Source organism: Musa acuminata, chromosome BXJ2-4 (genome assembly GCF_036884655.1).
Source record: "Musa acuminata AAA Group cultivar baxijiao chromosome BXJ2-4, Cavendish_Baxijiao_AAA, whole genome shotgun sequence".
Classification (NCBI taxonomy): Eukaryota; Viridiplantae; Streptophyta; class Magnoliopsida; order Zingiberales; family Musaceae; genus Musa; species Musa acuminata.
This window is the reverse complement of record NC_088341.1, coordinates 34,006,503-34,025,673: the sequence shown is the minus strand read 5'-3', so window position 1 is coordinate 34,025,673 and position 19,171 is coordinate 34,006,503. Positions and strand designations below refer to the sequence as shown.

Sequence of the window (19,171 nt, the reverse complement as noted above, 5' to 3'; positions counted from 1 at the left end):
ACGCGGCAAGGATCACTGATAAGCCTACACTCTTCCTCATTGGTAAGCATGGCTGGTCCACTTGTGGGTCCATGTAGACCCTACGACACATTTGCATGACAAGCTTGCACGCGAGCTGCGAGCATGACGCGGTACACGGTTCGTGTGCCCGAGAAACCGGCGGCAGGCTCGGCAACGGAGTTTCACATGAGCCCACCGTTTCCCTCTAGTAAGACCGCTGGTAATTATGTGGGTAAGTAGAAAATAGTATCTCTCTCACCAGAGGTTTGATCATGAAAAGAGTCAAAGGTTTGACTTTGGAATGCCATGGATTAAGCGGTCACTAAATGGGTGTGGGTTCCATCTCTCTTCTTATTCAGATCATACTGACATCTTCTTTGTAATAGTGATAAACAATGTAAAGGTTAATGGTGATCTTATGTTTGCTAATGAAGGAGAAGTTATATGACACATTTTAATCATGTAAGCAATAAAACACATTATTAATGATGATGATGATGATGATTAGGTTAAATAGCCAAGCTATATAAATTGTGGAATAGAAAAGAATGGTTGGCAAGGTTGATAGCACCACAGTGTGTGGGAGGGACGGCCGAGCATGAGCGCCATTTGCCGCCAAAGACGGGACTGCTCAACCGTTAACGGCGCGCATCCACTCCCCAACTACTTTTTGAACACAGCCGCGTCGACTTCCAAGAGAGGAGGCTAGCGGTCGATGATTCATGTGGTCGGTACAATAACACCCACTCATCTCTTAACATTGGACTAAAGGAGTTCACAGCAAGAGCATAAGTATTATTTCCTCTTTCTTTGTTTATTTCATCGCTTTCCACACGGAGTGCTGTGCTCTGTGGTAGGGCAATGCATCAAATGCCAAAATGCTTCTGCAAATGTAGACATAATATACTAATGTGCAAAAACGATTATTCTTTGATGAAATGAATAAACTCACACAAACCAATACTTCGTCCTTACAAAGGAAAAAAAGAATCATTCTGTTAAAGGCATGAAGACGACATATGCTCGATGTAAGCTTTTGATGTAATCTGACTTGTGTTTTTATGTTTCCTTGATAATATACCCAAATATGACACCCAAAATAGCCACAATCACGATGAACATAATAGAGAAGCCACCACTGCTTTTTCGGCTTTGTTTACTTAGCAGTTCCTGGGTGATAAAAGACACAAGTTAAATTTATGATCAAGATGGAACTCTTTTTTCCAGTAATTGAGAATAAGAAATAAAGCAGCAAGCAATGTACCATGGATCTTATGAATATTTTGGTTCACCATGGAAGAACCACAAAAGAAATTGTAACTGTGCAATGAAAATTTTAACAGAAACCGCTTAAGTAAAGGTTCGTATTCTAATCATGAATAAAGGTCTTAAAACATAAGACAAACCCATCATCTCCATACAGTAGTGTCAAACCATTTATAAGTACAAATCTTATTTTTTTCATCTCATTAAATACATTCCATACGTTCAATATTTTGACATAAAAAGGCTCTAGCTCAGACCATTTTAATGCTATCGTTCAAATGATCCATCATGTATCATTCTGTTACAGGCACTTTTATGTTCATTCGGTTGGCTTGCACAATTACCGAGATATTTCCAATTTGTCTATGCTCCAACTAGTTATATGACATTCCAATTTTCTTTTCGATAACCTACAGCAGTAATTGCAGCTTGGAAGGATTGGCCTATCCCCTTTGGTCCCTCTTTTTCTTCAGCCTCTATTGTTACTATCAATGAGCGACAATTGTTGTGATGAGGGTGACCAAAGAGAAAAAACAATAAAGAACCCAATTAAGAATTTTGGTATGAGTAGAATCTCTCACTAATCAACTCACTATGTCGAGACTGTTAATTTTTTAACACCTGTTAATTTATATAAAAATGTATTCTTTCATATGTTGGAAGCTTAGAGGATTACAAGCATGATTAAGCCGAAAAAAGGAACATGGTTTATTTATATTTCTTAACATTGTTCCTTACATGTGGGCTTACAAAATGGCATGAGTGCCAACACATGAACTTATATTAAATGAGTAAGAAATTAAAGCAACATAGAGACTTGAACCGAAGACCTCTAAAGTCATGTTGAATTTCCATCTAAAAAGCTTGAAATGATAATGGAATATGATATATGCATTTATATTCCAAACAAAGAAAAGGCCTACCATAATGTTGAAAGGATGTCCAAAAGGGAGACCACAGCATTGTGTCTATAAACTTGCTGTTGTTTTGGCAGTCCATAAAATATATAAACATTTCATATGTTTATAAACAATTTATGATCTGCCAATGCCAAATTTGGATGAGTGACACAGGAAAATAACTTGCATGCTGATTTTGGAGTCTCGTATATGTCAAAGATAAAGATATTCTCCACCAAAAAAGAAAAAAAAGAAGAAGCAGATATTGTATCAAATAAGCAGGAAAAGCATACCAGCTCCTGTCGTAATTTCTTATTTTGCTGAATTGCATGATTCTTCTCTTCAGTCAACTTTGAAATAATCAGTTCCTCCTAGAGAATCAGATATACAAGTTGAGACGACAGAAAGAAGACAGAAAATATACAGTTTTAACATCGGAACAAAAGAACATGAGAACACCAATCCTATGGAACCATGCCATATACGTACACCCGTATTTAAATGGGCAGAAATCATAATGCATTATTTTAGGAAAAAGATTTAAAGTTACTTTGGTTGATCATGGGAGTTGCATAAGCTGATAATGCAAAATAGAAGTATCACAGTCAAGAAAAGAAAATATGAAACTCCCAATCAAGAAAGTGAAAAAAGAAGAAATAACCTCAAATTATTGGCATAAGTGTAAATTTTATCTTCTTTAACAGATCAGAATAGGAGTCCAATAGATTACTCAATATTTAGTAAATAATACCAAATTTCATATTGTTTCAAAACTTTGTGACCGAGTTGATAATGAGGTAAAGTGGAACATTTTTGGATGTGCCCATCTTTATGGATACTGATACCTGTTGAATATTTCTCCCATACCATAGTTTAAAATCTTTTACCGACCATGGTACACATTTTTAATACATGTAGCACTATGATAAGGACAAGTGGTAATGTAGAAGCTAGCAAACTTAGCTTGTTTATTGGGACAAACCAAATGCCAAACTGTGCTTGCGAACAAATCAAACATTTGATTGTGAATATGTTAGTAACCCGAAATTATCCACAACATTCAGTTTTTATAACTTCTTTTAGAAAGGAGTATATGTATGTAATTTTTTGAGACTGTTAAGGAAGGTACATGAGCACATTTGTTTTGGCCAGATTCCTTGCCAAAATTAAGTTGGGTGATTTTTTGAGGGTTTTTAAGCTTCAGCATATATATTATAGGACACCACTATTTTTATCTTATCCAATACAACAGAAACAATATTACTATTTTCTCTATTATGTGAAACATGTCAGGTTCTATGTTATAACTTCCAAAATAGTATCAATCACAAATAGAATAGAAGATATATAACTTCACCTCATGAGATTGTTCTGTAGAAGCTTCGTTGAAGGATCTTGATACCTGAAATTATTTCCACTTGCACTAGTAACGTCCAAGCCTAGAAGATAATTGAGATAACAGAGAAAATGCAATATCCAAATTGACCAGTTGGAGATGAGGATGATCTTACAGCATCAAACAAGGTTGAACTCTGAGTTTCATTCTCTAACACAGATGACCGTGGGGAAATTCCTTCCTCTGATTCCTCAGGAACTGGTGAGGGTGGATTAGCAGGAATATAAACAACCCGCAGTTTGAACTCCTCAACATCTTTACCAGGTGCTTTATTGAACTAAAGATATAATAGATTCATCAACTTTCATGATATCCAGATGATTCAGAAGGAAATAAAGATCATTATAACAGGCTACCATTTCAGCAGTTATGTCCTTGGTTGTTGCACCATCATCTGCAACAACACTCTGAACCAGGAACTTGTCTTTGCATTGCAAATCTGGTGGAACCTCCTTGTGAGCTTGCATTGTTACTGCCACAGAAAATTAACCTTCAGTTGACAATGAGGAGTGTGACCTAACAATCAGATTAAAGATTTAACACGATTTCACCTGTTATGCTAATTGTTGACTTGGGCAGGACAACTCCCATGTTTGGGCGCACACTATATTTCTTTGGGCTTGTTGTTTTAACCTAAGAATTGCAAGGAAACCCATCTCACATAAACAATTAGTCCTAAAATGTCTTTCCAAAAATGGAACTTCTGAATGAAAGCAACTGGAAAGAAATTTATCCTAAAAACACAAGCTACAAAACACAAATCAGAGCAATGAGGGTTAGGTAAATCAAGGAAAGAATGAGATGAGAAATACCTTAAAAGCTACATAATGATCTGTTTTGTTGGTCAACTGCATGCAACAAGAGCTCTGCTTTTTCACCTCGACTTCGCGAGACAATCATGTCGACGATCGTACACAATCAAACATCATTAGGATCATGAACTCGATACATTCAGCGAAAAAACCAATCCGATGATCATCAAGATCACGAGAACAACACAAGAAAAACTACTACCAAAAACCCGATCAAGATCGAATCATTTGGCTGTGGATGAATCCAATTTCCGATTAATTGGAGACGAGAGAAAAGAAAAACCAATCAGATCTTATAAGAAAAGAACAAAAAGATTTACAGGGCAATTTCAGCTCAGAGGGGTGGATCTTGAGAAGCCCTCCTCCGATCATGATGGCACAAGACAGAGCCCTCTCTTCTTCTTCTTAACCTCGAAGGAAAGAACGGGACTCCAAGAGACGGAAGAAATCGAGAAGAACGGTGACAGAGAGGTACGATATCTTTTCTACGACGAATAATAGTGAGTTCTCGTGGGTGTATTCGGAATCGTCAGGTCGGGGGGATGGATCGGATCGAACGGCAGATGATCCGCGGAAATGCTTAGTGGATCCTCTCCAACTTACCCCATATTTGCAATCCTTCAATTAGCAGATCACCATCGTTCGATTGAGTGGATATCGTATTCTAGTGGCGAAGATTAAAACACTGTTTGGAATGCGTGTACAGTAATTGGAGAGAATCCCGTCCGATGAAGTCGCGTAACACACCCGTTTTAATCTACATTTAATCTAAACCAAAATGACTAAATTACCCATCTACTCTTTTGAGACGCGAACGAGGAGACTTATTTTTACTCGTCCCTTTTCATCTCACCAATTCACCTACCTGCTTTGCTATTGGTAATCGAATGTTTGTTCCGACGTGACAGTCGGGGACGTAACATGGGGTGCTGGCATGCATGTACGTAATGTGAGGTGTTCGGACGGGGTGATACCTGCGTCGTCATCAATGGACCCACATGTCACCTCCATGTGTAAAGCCACGTCATACCTGCGGACGAATATTGGGAAAGTAAAACATATTCCAGCTAAATAAAAAATAATTAATTTTAACATTTTAAGGCATTTTACCATAAAAAACAATTCTTTTTATTTTTATTTTTTCACTTGGAAGAATGGTTAAAAACAACTTATGGGCCCAATCATAATGCATGAATCGATTCTAAAATCTTACTTAATTAAGTTACATTCGAAACTAAACTACGTTAAATTCAATCACAAAACCTATTTTAAAAAAATCTCAATTTTGATAATTAATTATCATAATTTTTTTAAAAATAAAAAAAATATTAATTATCTTAAATTCATGTCGTTGTGATTCTATGGAGTTTTGAGTTGGTTTAAAAGAAAATTCTCTATTACATTCGATCATTGAAATTAATCTAGAAAATATCTAATTTCAATTGAGTGTGGTTCACAGGTTATTTTTCTCTTTTATAAAAAAAATTATCGTTATGTAAAAGGCATAAAATGGCCCTTTTTTATTGGCAAAAAATAAAAACTATTTGAGTTAAGGAAGGCAGTGTGAAAGAATTATTTCAGCCTATTATTAATTTGGTCAAACTTGTTTGACCAAATTAATTCAAAATGATTATAGATGAAGCTAAAAAGACAGGATGAATTTAATCTTGTTATTGGGCTCTCAAGATCAGTTGCATCAGTTGAAGCACAAATATTGAAGTCCCCCATTCATGTTCTTCAAGTCAACAGCCGATTCAGAACTGATTGCATTGCAACATTCTGTAATAACAAATGTCTCAATTGCATGAACTGAGAATTCTAAACTAGAAGTGATATAAGAGAGCAGATCACAGTAAACCAATAAAATTGTACTGCTACACAAAGGAGGAGTTCAGCTTCATCTATGAGAATTGGAATGAAATCATCCAATAAACAGTATCGAGAACTCCCATCAGCAAGAGAATGGTAACATCAGTGGGACTCCATGAGAATGTATAATGGTTTACCATTTAACTTCTCGCGGCCCTGCGTATTGCATTACAAATTATAAATCAATCCCATAGATCTCACCATTAATAATTTCATTTTCTTTTTTACTAAGATAAATCAGGAGACATAAACCAACTACGAGAAGAAAACGGCATATTCAAATGTTTGCAGTAAAATTTATCATAGTTTATCAGAGAACAGCTGATCTGAAAGTATATTAGAACAGGAATAGCAAAAAGAACACACCTTGAGTTCTGGAAGTTCAATTACACATGCACATTCGACGACTTCAGCTCCGGCACGCTCTGAAGTAAGAACATAAAAGATTACTCATTAGCAGATAGCTAACTGAAGTGAGAGAGAGCTAACAATGAGCAGCGAAAAATAATGATTTATCTACAGCAGATATAAAATGGACACAACTGGCAGCTAGGTAAGATAAATTCTATCTAGAATTCTTGATACATCAGGTCCAACTTATCATGGTGCTCTGAATTCGACGTAGCAACATAATAGAAAATGTCTGATACAATCCTGATTAGAAGATTCTCTAGTGACAAAGCTACTATAGCATGAAAGTCAAAGTATCTTCAGTGTATGATGAATGCATGCTATTTATCTTCCATCAAAACATAGAGAAAGTAGCCATCATGTTCCCCATGTTTGATTACTTCCTTCAGTTCATATGTCTATATCTCTACTTATGCCCAGTACATATTCATTCCAATACAACAGAACAACTAGAAATCCTGTCTTGATTGCCCTATGTTCACCTAACTTGTTAGTCAAGTAATGTGCTACTCTGTGACATGCTTAAGTAGTAACAAGTAAAGGTCTCGAAATGTTTGATTTATGTTGGCTGCATCAAGAAAGAGTCGCACCTACTAAATCTGTGAGGTTCAAAAAAATTTACTTGTCAACGACATGCACAAAATGTGCTTTAATGTTTGTTCATAAGCTCATCAACCAAGCACAAATTTAAGCCATATGAACATTCCACACCTACCAAGTAAACTGATGGCAGCACAAAGAGTTCCGCCAGTTGCAATCAGATCATCAACTACCAGAGCACGTTCACCAGGTTGGACTGCACCAACATGCATTTGGAGGCAATCGGTTCCATACTCCAGTACATAGTTCTCTGAAATCACTTCACCTATACATTGCAGAAGAATCCAGGAATTTAGTAAGAAGTTCATTTGCAAAAGTCCATGAAGAAACTTCAACCATTATGTTAACAGAAGAAATGAAAGCAGTCCCAAAAGTATTCATCATAAAAGTATACAAATTTTATGCTAGAATTCACCTTCAAACCTATACTTATGTGATATGAATGGCAATCACCACTTATCTGGAAAACGTTGATGACATAATTTTCGCAAGTTAGGAAAATCACACTTTGAAGCTCTACAATGATCACCATTTTTATTAATATTAAATGTGACAATTAATTTAGTGGATCATCAAGCATATGGATTTCTTAGTATAATTGATTTTTCATACTGCAAGGTGATATCCAGGGGTTACTTTAATTAGTTGATACAAGAAAATCCATTGTGTCAATAGGATATGCTAAGAATAGACTATTATGTTTAAAAGAAGCATCGTTATCCATTAACCTTTACTACAGAACTACTTATAGCAAGCTACCTAAGAAGCTATTTACAGCACAAATAACGGATGCCAAGAACCATTGAATCATGAAATCTTTTTACAGCACAATCTAATTCACACTAGTTCCTGTTAGTCTTGTGAGCAATTCAACATAAATAATTACTACTCTAGTTACCATATGCAGTAGACAAATTGATATAGAAAGACTAAAAGACTTTTTAATTTTCAACACAACTTTTAGAATTTCTAGGCCAACTAATTGATGACTTTTTGTTGATTTTTTTTTTTGTCTTGAATAAACATTTTTGACATCCTTTTGTAAAGCTAGATGGTTCTGTATCATTTTTTTCTGATGGAAAAGAACTTGACCTTAAAGAGTAATATACAAAGTATTGGTCCAATAAGTTTAGTGCAAAGTCATAAAGTTTCTCCAAAGTAATCCAAGTGGTATTGGAAGTTGGACGATCATGCTGCTTGACAAGAAAGTGTTGAATAATGCTAGTAGTAGACATAACAAAGTGGTAATCAAGAATGACCTCTACGTCATCCATGTTGTTGTGCAACTTCACGCCATGACTAAGGAGTCAGCACGACTTGGTTCGATCCCGAGAACACAAGGTCGTCCACGTGGTTTCTAGAGGTGAGAGGGTCGGTTCCAGGTCGGGTCGAAATGTCGTCCGTTGGGATGACCCGAGGTAGAGTAGGGGGTCAATTCTTCCATGTTAGGCTCTTCCACAATAGATTCCTACACACGGGCTAAAGTTGGGAGGGGAATTCCCGACTCAACCCCTCCGAAGCTTAAGTTAGTATGAGGAGTTGAGGATGTTTTTAGTGTCCGAGGTCTAATCCCTTGACGTTAGCCAGGGGGTTGACCTTTATACCCGTGGCCATAGGTCGACCGTATGCGGTTTGTTAATGGCCGCCGAGACTCGGGGCGATCGGCCCGTACACTCTGCATGGCGCGGACCTTCCTACATAGCTCCGTCCCGCACCATGCCGCTTTGTTGATTCTCGGGTGGTTTTGCATTGTGTGGTGCCATCTCGTGTGACCCCGAGCAGCACGGGCATAGACGCGATCTCTTGCGAGCCCGAGGTGCCACATCGCGATCTCTTACGAGCCCGAGGTGCCACGTCAGCACACATGCAACACGTCGGCTTCGAGATGTCTTGTTGGCTCCGAAACTCCACGTCAATTCTAACATGGTTGCTAGATATCATTGTGAGGGCAGTACCAAAATATGCCCTATCACCTGTGTTAATGGGAGAATCAATGCTTTGGGAGGATTGTCACTTGCAAGAACACCGATAAATAGAGGAGGCTCAAAAGTACCATAATATGGAGTTAAATTCTCCACATTGAAAACTAGATTAATATTTAAGTCGAAAGGCAAATTGAGCATATATGTATTAGATCTTAATTTTTGGATAATAGGGAAATGACTAATGGCTCGAGCAATGAAACTTTTTGAATAAATTTTTAGGGAATCTCTCAATGGGTGCAAGAACCAAGACATAATCACCAATCGAAAACTCTTTAACTTATACTATATGCATTAGCAATAGGTTTATAACTTTCATTGCTTAGGATAATTTACGTCAAATCTTAACATGTAAATCATGAATATGTTGAGCGAAGGAGTGAGCTAATTTGAAGGCATGATAATCAAGTGGAAGAGGAGTATAGTCAATCGATATATAAGGAGTATAGTTGAGGACAACTTCGAATGGGCTTTTTTTGGTCAAGCGGTTGATTAAGTTATTGTATGCAAACTCTGTCGTGGGTAAGGTGAAGTCCTAGTTTCTTGATTTCTCCCCAACTAAACATCTAAGAATATTTTTCAAGGAACATTTAACAACTTCAGTTTAATTGTTGGTCTAGGGGTAAAAGGCTGAAGAGAACTTCAATATTGTGTCAAATAGTTTTTATAAAGTTTTTCAAAAGTATCTAACAAATTTTACATCCCTATCGGACACAATGGTTGAAGGCAAGTCATATAATTTAACCACTTATCGAAAGAATAATTTAGCAATATGTGAGGTGTTGTAGGTCTCGTTACATAGGATAAAGTGGATCATTTTTTAAAATTGATTAGCAACAACCAAAACAGAGTCATGGCTATATAATGTTTTGGGAAGTCCAAGGATAAAATCTAAATTCACATCTTGCCATAGTGAATGTGGAATGGGTAATAGGGTGTTGAGGCCAATATTATATTTACAAGTTTTGGCAATTTGATAAGTTTGACATTGTGACACCATTTAGGCAACATCTCGCTTTAAAGACGGCAAGTAAAATCTACTCTTAACTAATGCAATGGTTTTGTCTCAGCCTAGGTGACCTGCTAATTCACCCATGTGCATTTCTCAAATAAGGAAGTCTCAAAAGGAGGATTGGGGAACACACAATCTAATAGATTGAAAAAGGTAACCATACCTAAGAATGAAGTCTATATGTTCACGATGGTTTCCATCCTAGACTTCTCGATAGATGTAACTAAAGTCTGGATATTGGATATACTCTTCTTTTAATCACTTGAGTCTTATGAGTTTAACACTCATGGTTGATAGGATTGTAGAAATTCGACTAAGGCATTAGCAACTTTGTTTTGAGTGTCTGAACAATACTTAATTTCAAAAGAGTATTTGTTGAGAAACTCAACTCACTTCTTATATCGGGCATTTAACTTCTTTTGGGCATTTAAGTATCTTAGAACCCAGTGATAAGATAAGAAAAACTTTTGCGTAGAAGCTAATATTTTCAATACTTAAGATATTGCACAATCAGGTAGAATTTTTTGTCAAAGGTAAAATAATGTTATTTTGCATCATTGAGTTTCTCACTAAAAAAGACAATAGGTTGACCCTCTTGACTAAAAATTTCTCCTATGCCTATACTAGGTATCACAAGTGACCTCAAAAGGTTTACTAAAGTCAAGGTGCCTAAGAATAGGAGCAATGGTCATTCTCGTTTTGATGTTAGCAAAGGCTTTTGTAACGACTAAGGTCCAAGAAAACTCACCTTTTATTAAGCAATCAATAATTGGTGTCATGATAGAACTAATTCCTCTAATGAATCTCCTATAGAAAGAGACTAATCCAAGAAAACTTTGAACCTCAAAAAGGGTTTTAGGCTAAGGCCATTCTAAAATAATTCAGATCTTTTTTGGATTAGGAGTAACACCTTGGGCAGAAATGATGAAGCCTAAGAATAGGACATGGGTTTGCATGATCTAATACTTTTTTAGATTGTCATAGAGCTTTGTAACTCAAAGGGTAGTAAATCTTGTCGAAGATATTCTAAATGATTCTCTTTGGTCTTACTAAAGATCAAGATGCTGTCAAAGTAGACTACAACAAATTTACCTATGTAGGCTTATAAAACTTAGTTCATGAGATGCATAAAAGTGCTTAGGGTATTGGATAGACCAAAGGGCATAACTAGTCATTCATATAAGCCATATTGAATTTTGAATGTTTCGTCACCAGGTTTAATATGAATTTGGTGGTATTCGCTTCTTAGGTCAAGTTTCAAAATCCAACTAGATCCAACAAGAACGTCTAATGTATCCTCAAGTTGAGGAATCAGGAAGTGATATTTGATTATTATTTTGTTGATCACTCAACTATCAACACACATCCTCCATGACCTATCTTTCTTAGGGGTTAATAAGGTAAGGACAATGCAAAAACTGGGACTGTATCATATAAAGCCTTTAGCCAAAAGTTCTTTAACTTGCTTATTTAACTTAACTCTCTCCTTATAATTTATTTTATAATGTGGGGGATTAATGAGCTATGATCCTAAGACAAGATCAATGGCATGTTAGATTTCTCGTAAGAGTAGCAAATCACTAGGTAATTCTGGTGGCATGACATCAGAAAATTCATCTAATAAGAATTTAACCTCAAGAGTTGGATCAAGAATAGTACAAATGCTAGGAATTTCTTTAGCAATGATGGCCACATAAAATTTGTTATATAGGCTTTCTATTTCAAAAGATTTAGAATCCAGTAAGTGAAACCCATTAGTGGTTAAGGCTTATGGAAGAGACTTGGGAGTTAATGATTTATCATTTATTGATGGTTTTGCTGGTTGCAAGATAATGTTTTTTCTTTTGTATAAAAAAACATTGGTGTTTTTTCTTTCATGATTGGTAACATCAAGGTCATACAACTAAAGCCTACCTAAAAGAATGTGGACAATGTCCATTAGCAGGATGTCAAAATAAATCTCATCCTGGTAATCACCCATTTTGATTTGTACTAGGCATCGGTCACGGGTAGAGTAGTTTTTTCAACCCAAGCTACTTTGAATGGGGTCGAATATAACTCTACCTTAAGGTTTAGTCTCATGATAGTAGATTTTTAGACTTCGTTCATAGTGCTACCCCCCTCAATAATCAATTTATAAGTTCTTTCCCCGCTTCGGATAAAAGTATGGAAGATACTTGTCCTCTGCTATTCATTGGAATCATTAGCAGTAGAGAGAATAATGCAGACAACATTAATATGGTCATCTTTAATTTCTAGTTCATTTTCATCACTTAAGTAAGCTTCGGGATGAACTACTTGGTATACTACATCAATTTGATCTGTTCAACTACTTGGTCTACTACATCAATTCGATCCTCTAGTTCGTGTTTTAAGGTAAGGGTATACAACAAGAGACACTGTGACATCTATTATATCAATAATGACATTGGATTGAAGATGAATTAGTCTGAGGATCAATGGTTAAATGAGTTGGACGATTCATGGTTGGATCAAGATTGTTGTTAGCAGTGGGGATTTTTGACTTAACAAAGCCACTACTTGGGGTAGATTGGAAAGTAGTTCTATTATCGAGAGACTAAGAAGATATTTAATGAATTAGATAAAGTTTAGTGTACTTCTTAATCTCATGGGCTCGTCGGGAAGCTTCCTCCATTGTACTGGGAAACTAAGGGGGAATTCCTATTGGATGTTAAACCTCAACCCATTAATTAATCTTAAGATAGTGATGATTTGGTCCTATTTTATTTCCTCAAATCAAGCCAAATACTCTACCACACTAGAATTTAACAATTTAAGGTTTGACAATTACTCAACTAGTTAGTTTCAAATGTAGGTTGGTAAGTATTTTTCTTGAAGTTCTTGTTTCATGACTTCCCATTGAGTAATTGGAAGCTCTCAACAGTGTTCGAGAGACCTTGGACATGTTGCTAATAGTTTCAAATTAGTATTTTTCTAATGTTCGAGAGACCTTACCAATTTTATTTTTATAAATCATATACGTACAATATCAATCATTCTGTACCACTCAAAGTAGTCTTCCATGCCATCTAACTAGTCAACAAACACATTTGGGTCAAACCTACCATCAAAGTCTGACATATCCATTTTGACTCTTATAGCCATTTCCCTTAGATTGTTAACAAGCCAAACTCATAGGCCCATTACTTGGATTTGTGGATTTTTAGTAGGTTCAAGGAATTCATTATTAAGGTCAAAAGCTTGATCATAAAAAATTTTTGGAGCATGATTGTGAACATATGTCCTATAGGTGGACCTAGGTTTTGTTCAAATTGGGGCTTAGGAAGTATATAAAATTTCTTGATTTGAAATGATGAATTATGGAGAATGGACATACTGCCTAATCGACTCATCAATCTCCTCATTCATTAGTCATTTTTCTAGGTGTTGTAGAGCTCTTAGGACATAGCTCATTTGGTGATATAACTACTTCAACATTGTGTTATGATCTACTAGTTTAGTCCTAAGGGTGTCTAAATCACTCTTTTGATTCGGGGGTTTATCAGGATTGGTTTGGTTCTTACCTTGCCTAGTCATGATGTTATAGCTATCGACAAATTATCTTTTGGTAATGAGGTTGTTAAATTATTAATATGCACAAGGTAGAAATACAATGCTTCAAATAGTTCTTTCACTTTTTTTTTCTCACTTTATGTTTTTTTTTTACAACATTAAAGGGTTCAAATTTTAGCGATACTATAGTTGTAGCTAAAGGGGAGAAAGAGGGTGATAAATAGAGAAAAAAAGAAGAAGAAGAAAATAGGGGTAGAAGCGATGAAAACTATGATCTAATGAAATATATGAATTTTCTTTCTAACAAAAACATTAGTAAAGTTTTCAAAAATTTACTTAGAACTGAGAGCTAAGTGGTTCACCAATTCCACAGAGATAGTCACCACAAAGTCTAACTCCACATGCAAGGGGTTGATGTTGGAGGTGTAAGGATCCTTGGGTGTTGATTGAAGCTTTTGCTGCTAGTTGGAATCCAATAGGTTACAGGGCAGGTTTCTTGATGGGCTCTGATACCAAACTAATATAGAACAGAATAGGGAAGTAGAGAGAAAGGGAGAGGAAGAGAAGGAATGAGTAGTGTGAGATAAGAGATGAGAGTAAGAGACAAGAAGAATGAAGATGCAATTCTTTTCATTCAAATTTAAAGTGTTTGATTCAATGAGAAGCTCCACTATTCATTGACAAGCATCAGCACAAGAAATGAAGGTAATGATTTTCAAGAGTAATCTCTTAGAGAATTAGTAGGTCTTTTAGAAATCCAAAATGTGACTTCTAGGATATTTAAATAATTAATGAGTGCACTTAATACAAAAGGTTTCTCTAAAAAAATCAAAATACTTCTTAGTTTTCAACATGACACTTCGAATTTCTAGGCTAACTAATTGATGAGTTTGTGTTGATTTCTTTGCCTAGAATAAACATTTATGAAATCTTTTGAAAAGCTAGATGATACCCCATCACAAATACTTTATGAGTAAAATAAGATTCTGGCTGTTACCCAAAAATCAGTATTCAACCATATAAAGAAAGGTGCAAGTGCAACGTAATGCGAGGATGTTTCTTAGGTATGCTAAATTGTTTCCAGAAAATATAGTATTTGATAAAGTAGGGCCATTCATGATTCACTTGAAACTGCCAAACTGAATCGAACCATAAGAAAATAGGTGGATAGTGAAAATAGCTTTGGTTACGTGACTCTCAAAGCATAATTTATTAAATTGATTTGCATTTCCTCCTAACCAAAGGAAAGTAGCCCACTGAGAGATCCTAGATATTAGAACCAAGAGCTGTGAAGAATTTTCAGCCACAACTGTAAATCATGTTCATCATATTCTCTCATTTCAAATTCAACTAGATGAACAGAGATTAGTGATGAATGAATGAAGACTTGGATTCAACATATATAAACAGAAGCATTTTCCTGAATAGGATTTTACAAGTGGCCATGCATGCACTTGCTTTGCAGATGCTTGTAACTCTGTTATTTCAACTGGAAGCAATATATGTAAAGTGAAAATTTTGTTTGCTAATAAATTCGAAAGTACCTGGCAATTTTCTTGGTTTTCTTAGTGGAATAAACTTTGCACCAATCGCCAATGCAATAGGAGGACCAAATATGAAGCCTCGAGCCTCGACTCCTATCATCATGGAGAAAAACAATTACAAAACTTTAGTTTGATAAAAAATGTTGCAGAAATCCATTCACAAATCCTCTTCATGACCACAGTTCTCACTTTCTAATTTTCTCCTAACATGTGGTAAGGAACCTAAAGAAATTTCTTATGTATCAATGGTAAAAGAACTTTCTCTTGCAAATTATTTTGGCAAACTGGTGCCATCTCCCCTTTTCTCCCAAGGTTTAGAGATATGCAAACAAATAATCTCTCCAACAAATATAGATTAATTAGCAAAGACATGAGGTGCAATGGTAGTGAAAGAAAAAACATATCCCTTGATTTTAACTGAAAGGTTCACCTAGAGAATTATAGAAAAATAAAAAAAAAAGATGTTGCAATCTATTTTACAATATTAGGATCGAGCAAAGTAACACGGTGGAAGCAGAGCTAAACCATAAATTTGTAGTCAGGATTGTTAAAATCTGGCTGAACCTTAGCTCTATTACTAACAAGACATGATATGAACAAGGGCCAAGAAGATAATTGTCAAACTAGCAACAAAATTTGCTTCACCCACAAGAGATATACTTATTTCTCCAGACAGGAAAATTATAGGTCAGCTGATGGAGTCTTTACATTCTTGCACTACATCAGAAAGAAAAATTTGCCACAGACTTTAACAAGACGCAGATGTTAGTTTGGTAAGCTTGAGACATGCTGAAAGGTAAAATTAACACCTTGATATATGGACATCATGTTATATATATGAATGTACCAAAACCTGATCTGTGCCCTTAGAAAAGCTCAATTGCCACTTGTCTGAGGGAGGCTGCATGTGGATGGTAGAACATTAACTGAAACTTGTGTGCTTGACACATAAAGTACATAACAAGGAATTTAGGGACAATGAAATCAATCTACTGTGAGATTTTCAAATACACACATGTCAAAAGTAAAATGAATTAACTCTTACATTAATATCCTCTATAAGAAGTCCAAAATCAGTTGCTACATGATGCACCGGTCATCGTTGTGCAAGAATTAAACTAAAAAAAGAAATAAGATAGACGCCGTAAAAGTTTATCGAAAATTGTATCTGCGGCAGCATAAAATGGAAAAACACAATATGTTAAGGCATAAAGCACTACAGAACCAACAAAATATCCATACACTAATAATTTGAACTAAAATTTGTTAACTCTTGGATCGACTATTTACATTTAATGACGAATGGTATTTAGTTATAATACTGTTCTGCTAGAGTCTACCTCCATCTCATTTCATACAATTCTTGACTGTTCACCAAATAGAACATAGGAATAAATGATATGTGGTGCTACAAAACAAATGAAAATATTACAGAAAATTGGAACCATAAGTAGCTAAAGCAAACCACTAAAGCTGAACATATTAGATATGATGTCATCAGCTAATAGCAGTCACTTTCTTTCTTTCCTTCTTTATTTATTTAGAAAAATTAATGATGAGAAACTGAGGTCATCTGACATGAGAACTCTGTACTCTTGGGAAGAAAGATGAGATGGCTGCTGCAGCTCATCAGTCACTATGTGACCTTCCTTTCCATTGAACAAGTGAAAAGGTGTCATGGTCATTGACTCGTAGCAGTTCCTCTCTTTGTTTATTTTTGGTTCACTATTTATCTTTTTTCACCCTTCTTAAACAAAGTGTTCAAAGATCCCACCATGCACCAATAAAGTCAGGTCAAAAGTGACAGTCAAGGACCATTATACTGTGAAAGGATCATCAATGCTTTATCATCTGAAAGAAGCAAAGTGTCACTGTTTCCACCCCCCCATGGACTGCGATTTCAAACAAAATAGATGCAGCACTAGTCCTTTGTCGCTGTTCCACTCTTCAACAGCAATAATACCTACCAAATCTAAGCAGCTTAGGAAAGGCACGGGCAACAGAAAAATAGAATATCGAGGCCCATCGAACAGTGGCAAAGCTTTCACCAATTCACATCGCAGTGGGGACCGGGGAGCAATGTCAGTGTCGACCGGCCCAACGCCACCGCCACAAGAACAGATGCGAGAATGGAGAAACCAGGAGCAAGAGAGAGGGAGGGAGACCGCAACTCACAGTCTGGTGCATGATAGCATGGCCAATTGCGACGGTGTGGCAATGCGGTCAAGGTAGGCGCCCCTACCACTGCAGAAAAGGCTCTCGAGAGGCCAAAAAGGATTGAGAAGATTTCTGTAATGGCAATGATGAAAGGGAAGACGAGGCTCCGCTTGTCAATCTATTCTCATCCTCCAATGGAGGAAAAGTCTAAAGAAAGGAGGACCCACAGCCGACATGTCCCACGACACTGATGGGCGACAAGCATTAATGGGAGGAAGGGAGACGAACAGAGATCGATGCATCACAGAAGAGAGAGGAAGATAGCGCAGACATGGCGGAGCTACCGAAGACGAGGTGGTCGAGAAATTTACCGGCGACGACGGAGATGCCCTTCCCCGTGTACCGCTCCACGAACAAGTCCGCCGTGTCCTTGAACGCCTTCGGATCCAGCAGCAGTGTCGTGATGTCTTGAAACATGATCCCTGCACCCATCAGTTGACATTGGATTTTTGAGCAGCGGCATAGCTGATGGAAGCATGCATGGGCATCAAAAGAACAAATTCTTTTACGATGATAAACTAACAATTGGCATCAAAATCCAACCTTTATCAAGTACAAGAAAGCAGGGACAAACAGGAAAGTGCACGATCGCGTTCTCTCGACAGCAGAGATATACAGGAAAAAGAACCGATTTTTTAATGGGAGGAAAAGAAGGAACGAAAGCTATGTGGTGACACAAAAAGATCGAAGAGAGCACAGGGCTGGTATGAGCCTACGGCAGCGTAAAAATGCAAACTTGCAGGGAAAGGCGCAACCTTTCTTGGGGAAGTCCGGCACCACGCGGATGGACGAGGCTATGCGTCGAATACGCGGGTCCTGTTCCTTGTCCTCGCAAACCGCCATCTCCTCCGCCCCAAGAAGCAAAACTCTCTCTCTCTCTCTCTCTCTCTCTCTCTCTCTCTATCTGACTCTCTCTCTCTCTCTCTCTGAGGGGGGGTAGAGAAAAGCAAGCTCTATAAGAAGTGAGTAGTAAGCGTTGGATGAGTCTGAGGCGCGCCGGACGAGAAAAAGGAGAGCGGTTGAAAGCAAATGTGTAGATGACAGAGACAGATTGTCTCGAGCATCATAAGGTCTGTTCGGCGTTTGGTTTGGATCCAATGTATCCGTCTCCGCCGGAGGTGCAAGGAGGAGATGATACCACAACCAACTCTTCTTTGGAGTTCTTCAACCCGTCTCTTTAAGTGGGACAATTAGCTGTGGCTTTTGCATGGAGGCCATAACGAGGATTTAGCCCCATGATCTTAACAACATATTAAATGTGTGCGTATGTATACATTTATGTTGACTGCATGCACAATCACCAGTCTTTAAATTTCTTTCACGCGTATGACCATTGGCACACCCAACTTGAAATGGATTCAGACAACACAGTGCAACCCACCAAACCAAAGCGAAGAGGAAGAAGATGAAAAGGTAGGCACGTACAAGGAGTTGAAAGGGAAATATGCGTGTCCTTTTGGTCTATAGTTTCTTACACTCGCATGCTGCCCAGTACAGCCTAAAGATCCTCCTTACGTCACTTATCGGCATGAACAGTGTCAACTTCTACAACCTGACATGCTCATAATTGGGTCACGCCCCCATCTTCTCTCTCTCGCCCATATGCATGCATCTCACCACCTTAGTGTA

The 19,171-nt window shown here is 37.1% G+C and overlaps 2 protein-coding genes across 3 annotated transcripts; both read right to left on the bottom strand.

The window, feature by feature from the left end:
- Nucleotides 1-907: 907 nt before the first annotated feature.
- On the bottom strand, nucleotides 908-4,863 carry LOC103975722 (vesicle-associated protein 1-3). The gene is made up of 8 exons (XM_009390782.3): nucleotides 4,694-4,863; nucleotides 4,374-4,444; nucleotides 4,113-4,194; nucleotides 3,918-4,033; nucleotides 3,677-3,838; nucleotides 3,523-3,567; nucleotides 2,459-2,536; nucleotides 908-1,170 (listed from the first exon to the last, which is right to left on the bottom strand). Exons 1-8 carry the CDS (start codon nucleotides 4,743-4,745, stop codon nucleotides 1,060-1,062), a joined length of 717 nt encoding a protein of 238 aa, XP_009389057.2. The 5' UTR covers nucleotides 4,746-4,863; the 3' UTR covers nucleotides 908-1,059.
- A 1,241-nt stretch (nucleotides 4,864-6,104) lies between these two features.
- LOC135610450 (adenine phosphoribosyltransferase 3-like) lies at nucleotides 6,105-18,532 on the bottom strand. Of its 2 annotated transcripts, none has more exons than XM_065104968.1 (6): nucleotides 18,298-18,532; nucleotides 17,854-17,964; nucleotides 15,326-15,418; nucleotides 7,369-7,518; nucleotides 6,609-6,667; nucleotides 6,105-6,398 (listed from the first exon to the last, which is right to left on the bottom strand). In XM_065104968.1, exons 1-6 carry the CDS (start codon nucleotides 18,383-18,385, stop codon nucleotides 6,345-6,347), a joined length of 555 nt encoding a protein of 184 aa, XP_064961040.1. In that variant the 5' UTR covers nucleotides 18,386-18,532; the 3' UTR covers nucleotides 6,105-6,344. The 2 variants fall into 2 exon arrangements, with proteins under 2 accessions (XP_064961040.1, XP_064961041.1); XM_065104969.1 differs by lacking the exon at nucleotides 18,298-18,532 and adding an exon at nucleotides 18,086-18,217.
- Nucleotides 18,533-19,171: the final 639 nt, after the last annotated feature.

Coding starts and splice junctions, on each gene's coding strand:
- LOC135610450 (XM_065104968.1), bottom strand. CDS start 18,385: ATGGCGGTTTGCGAGGACAAGGAACAGGACCCGCGTATTCGACGCATA. Junction 15,419..17,853: donor GGGCATCTCCGTCGTCGCCG/GTAAATTTCTCG, acceptor CCATGATGATAG/GAGTCGAGGCTCGAGGCTTC. Junction 7,519..15,325: donor AAAACCAAGAAAATTGCCAG/GTACTTTCGAAT, acceptor TGCAATGTATAG/GTGAAGTGATTTCAGAGAAC.
- LOC103975722 (XM_009390782.3), bottom strand. CDS start 4,745: ATGATCGGAGGAGGGCTTCTCAAGATCCACCCCTCTGAGCTGAAATTG. Junction 4,195..4,373: donor ATCATTATGTAGCTTTTAAG/GTATTTCTCATC, acceptor TGCAATTCTTAG/GTTAAAACAACAAGCCCAAA. Junction 3,568..3,676: donor GTTCAACCTTGTTTGATGCT/GTAAGATCATCC, acceptor AAATAATTTCAG/GTATCAAGATCCTTCAACGA.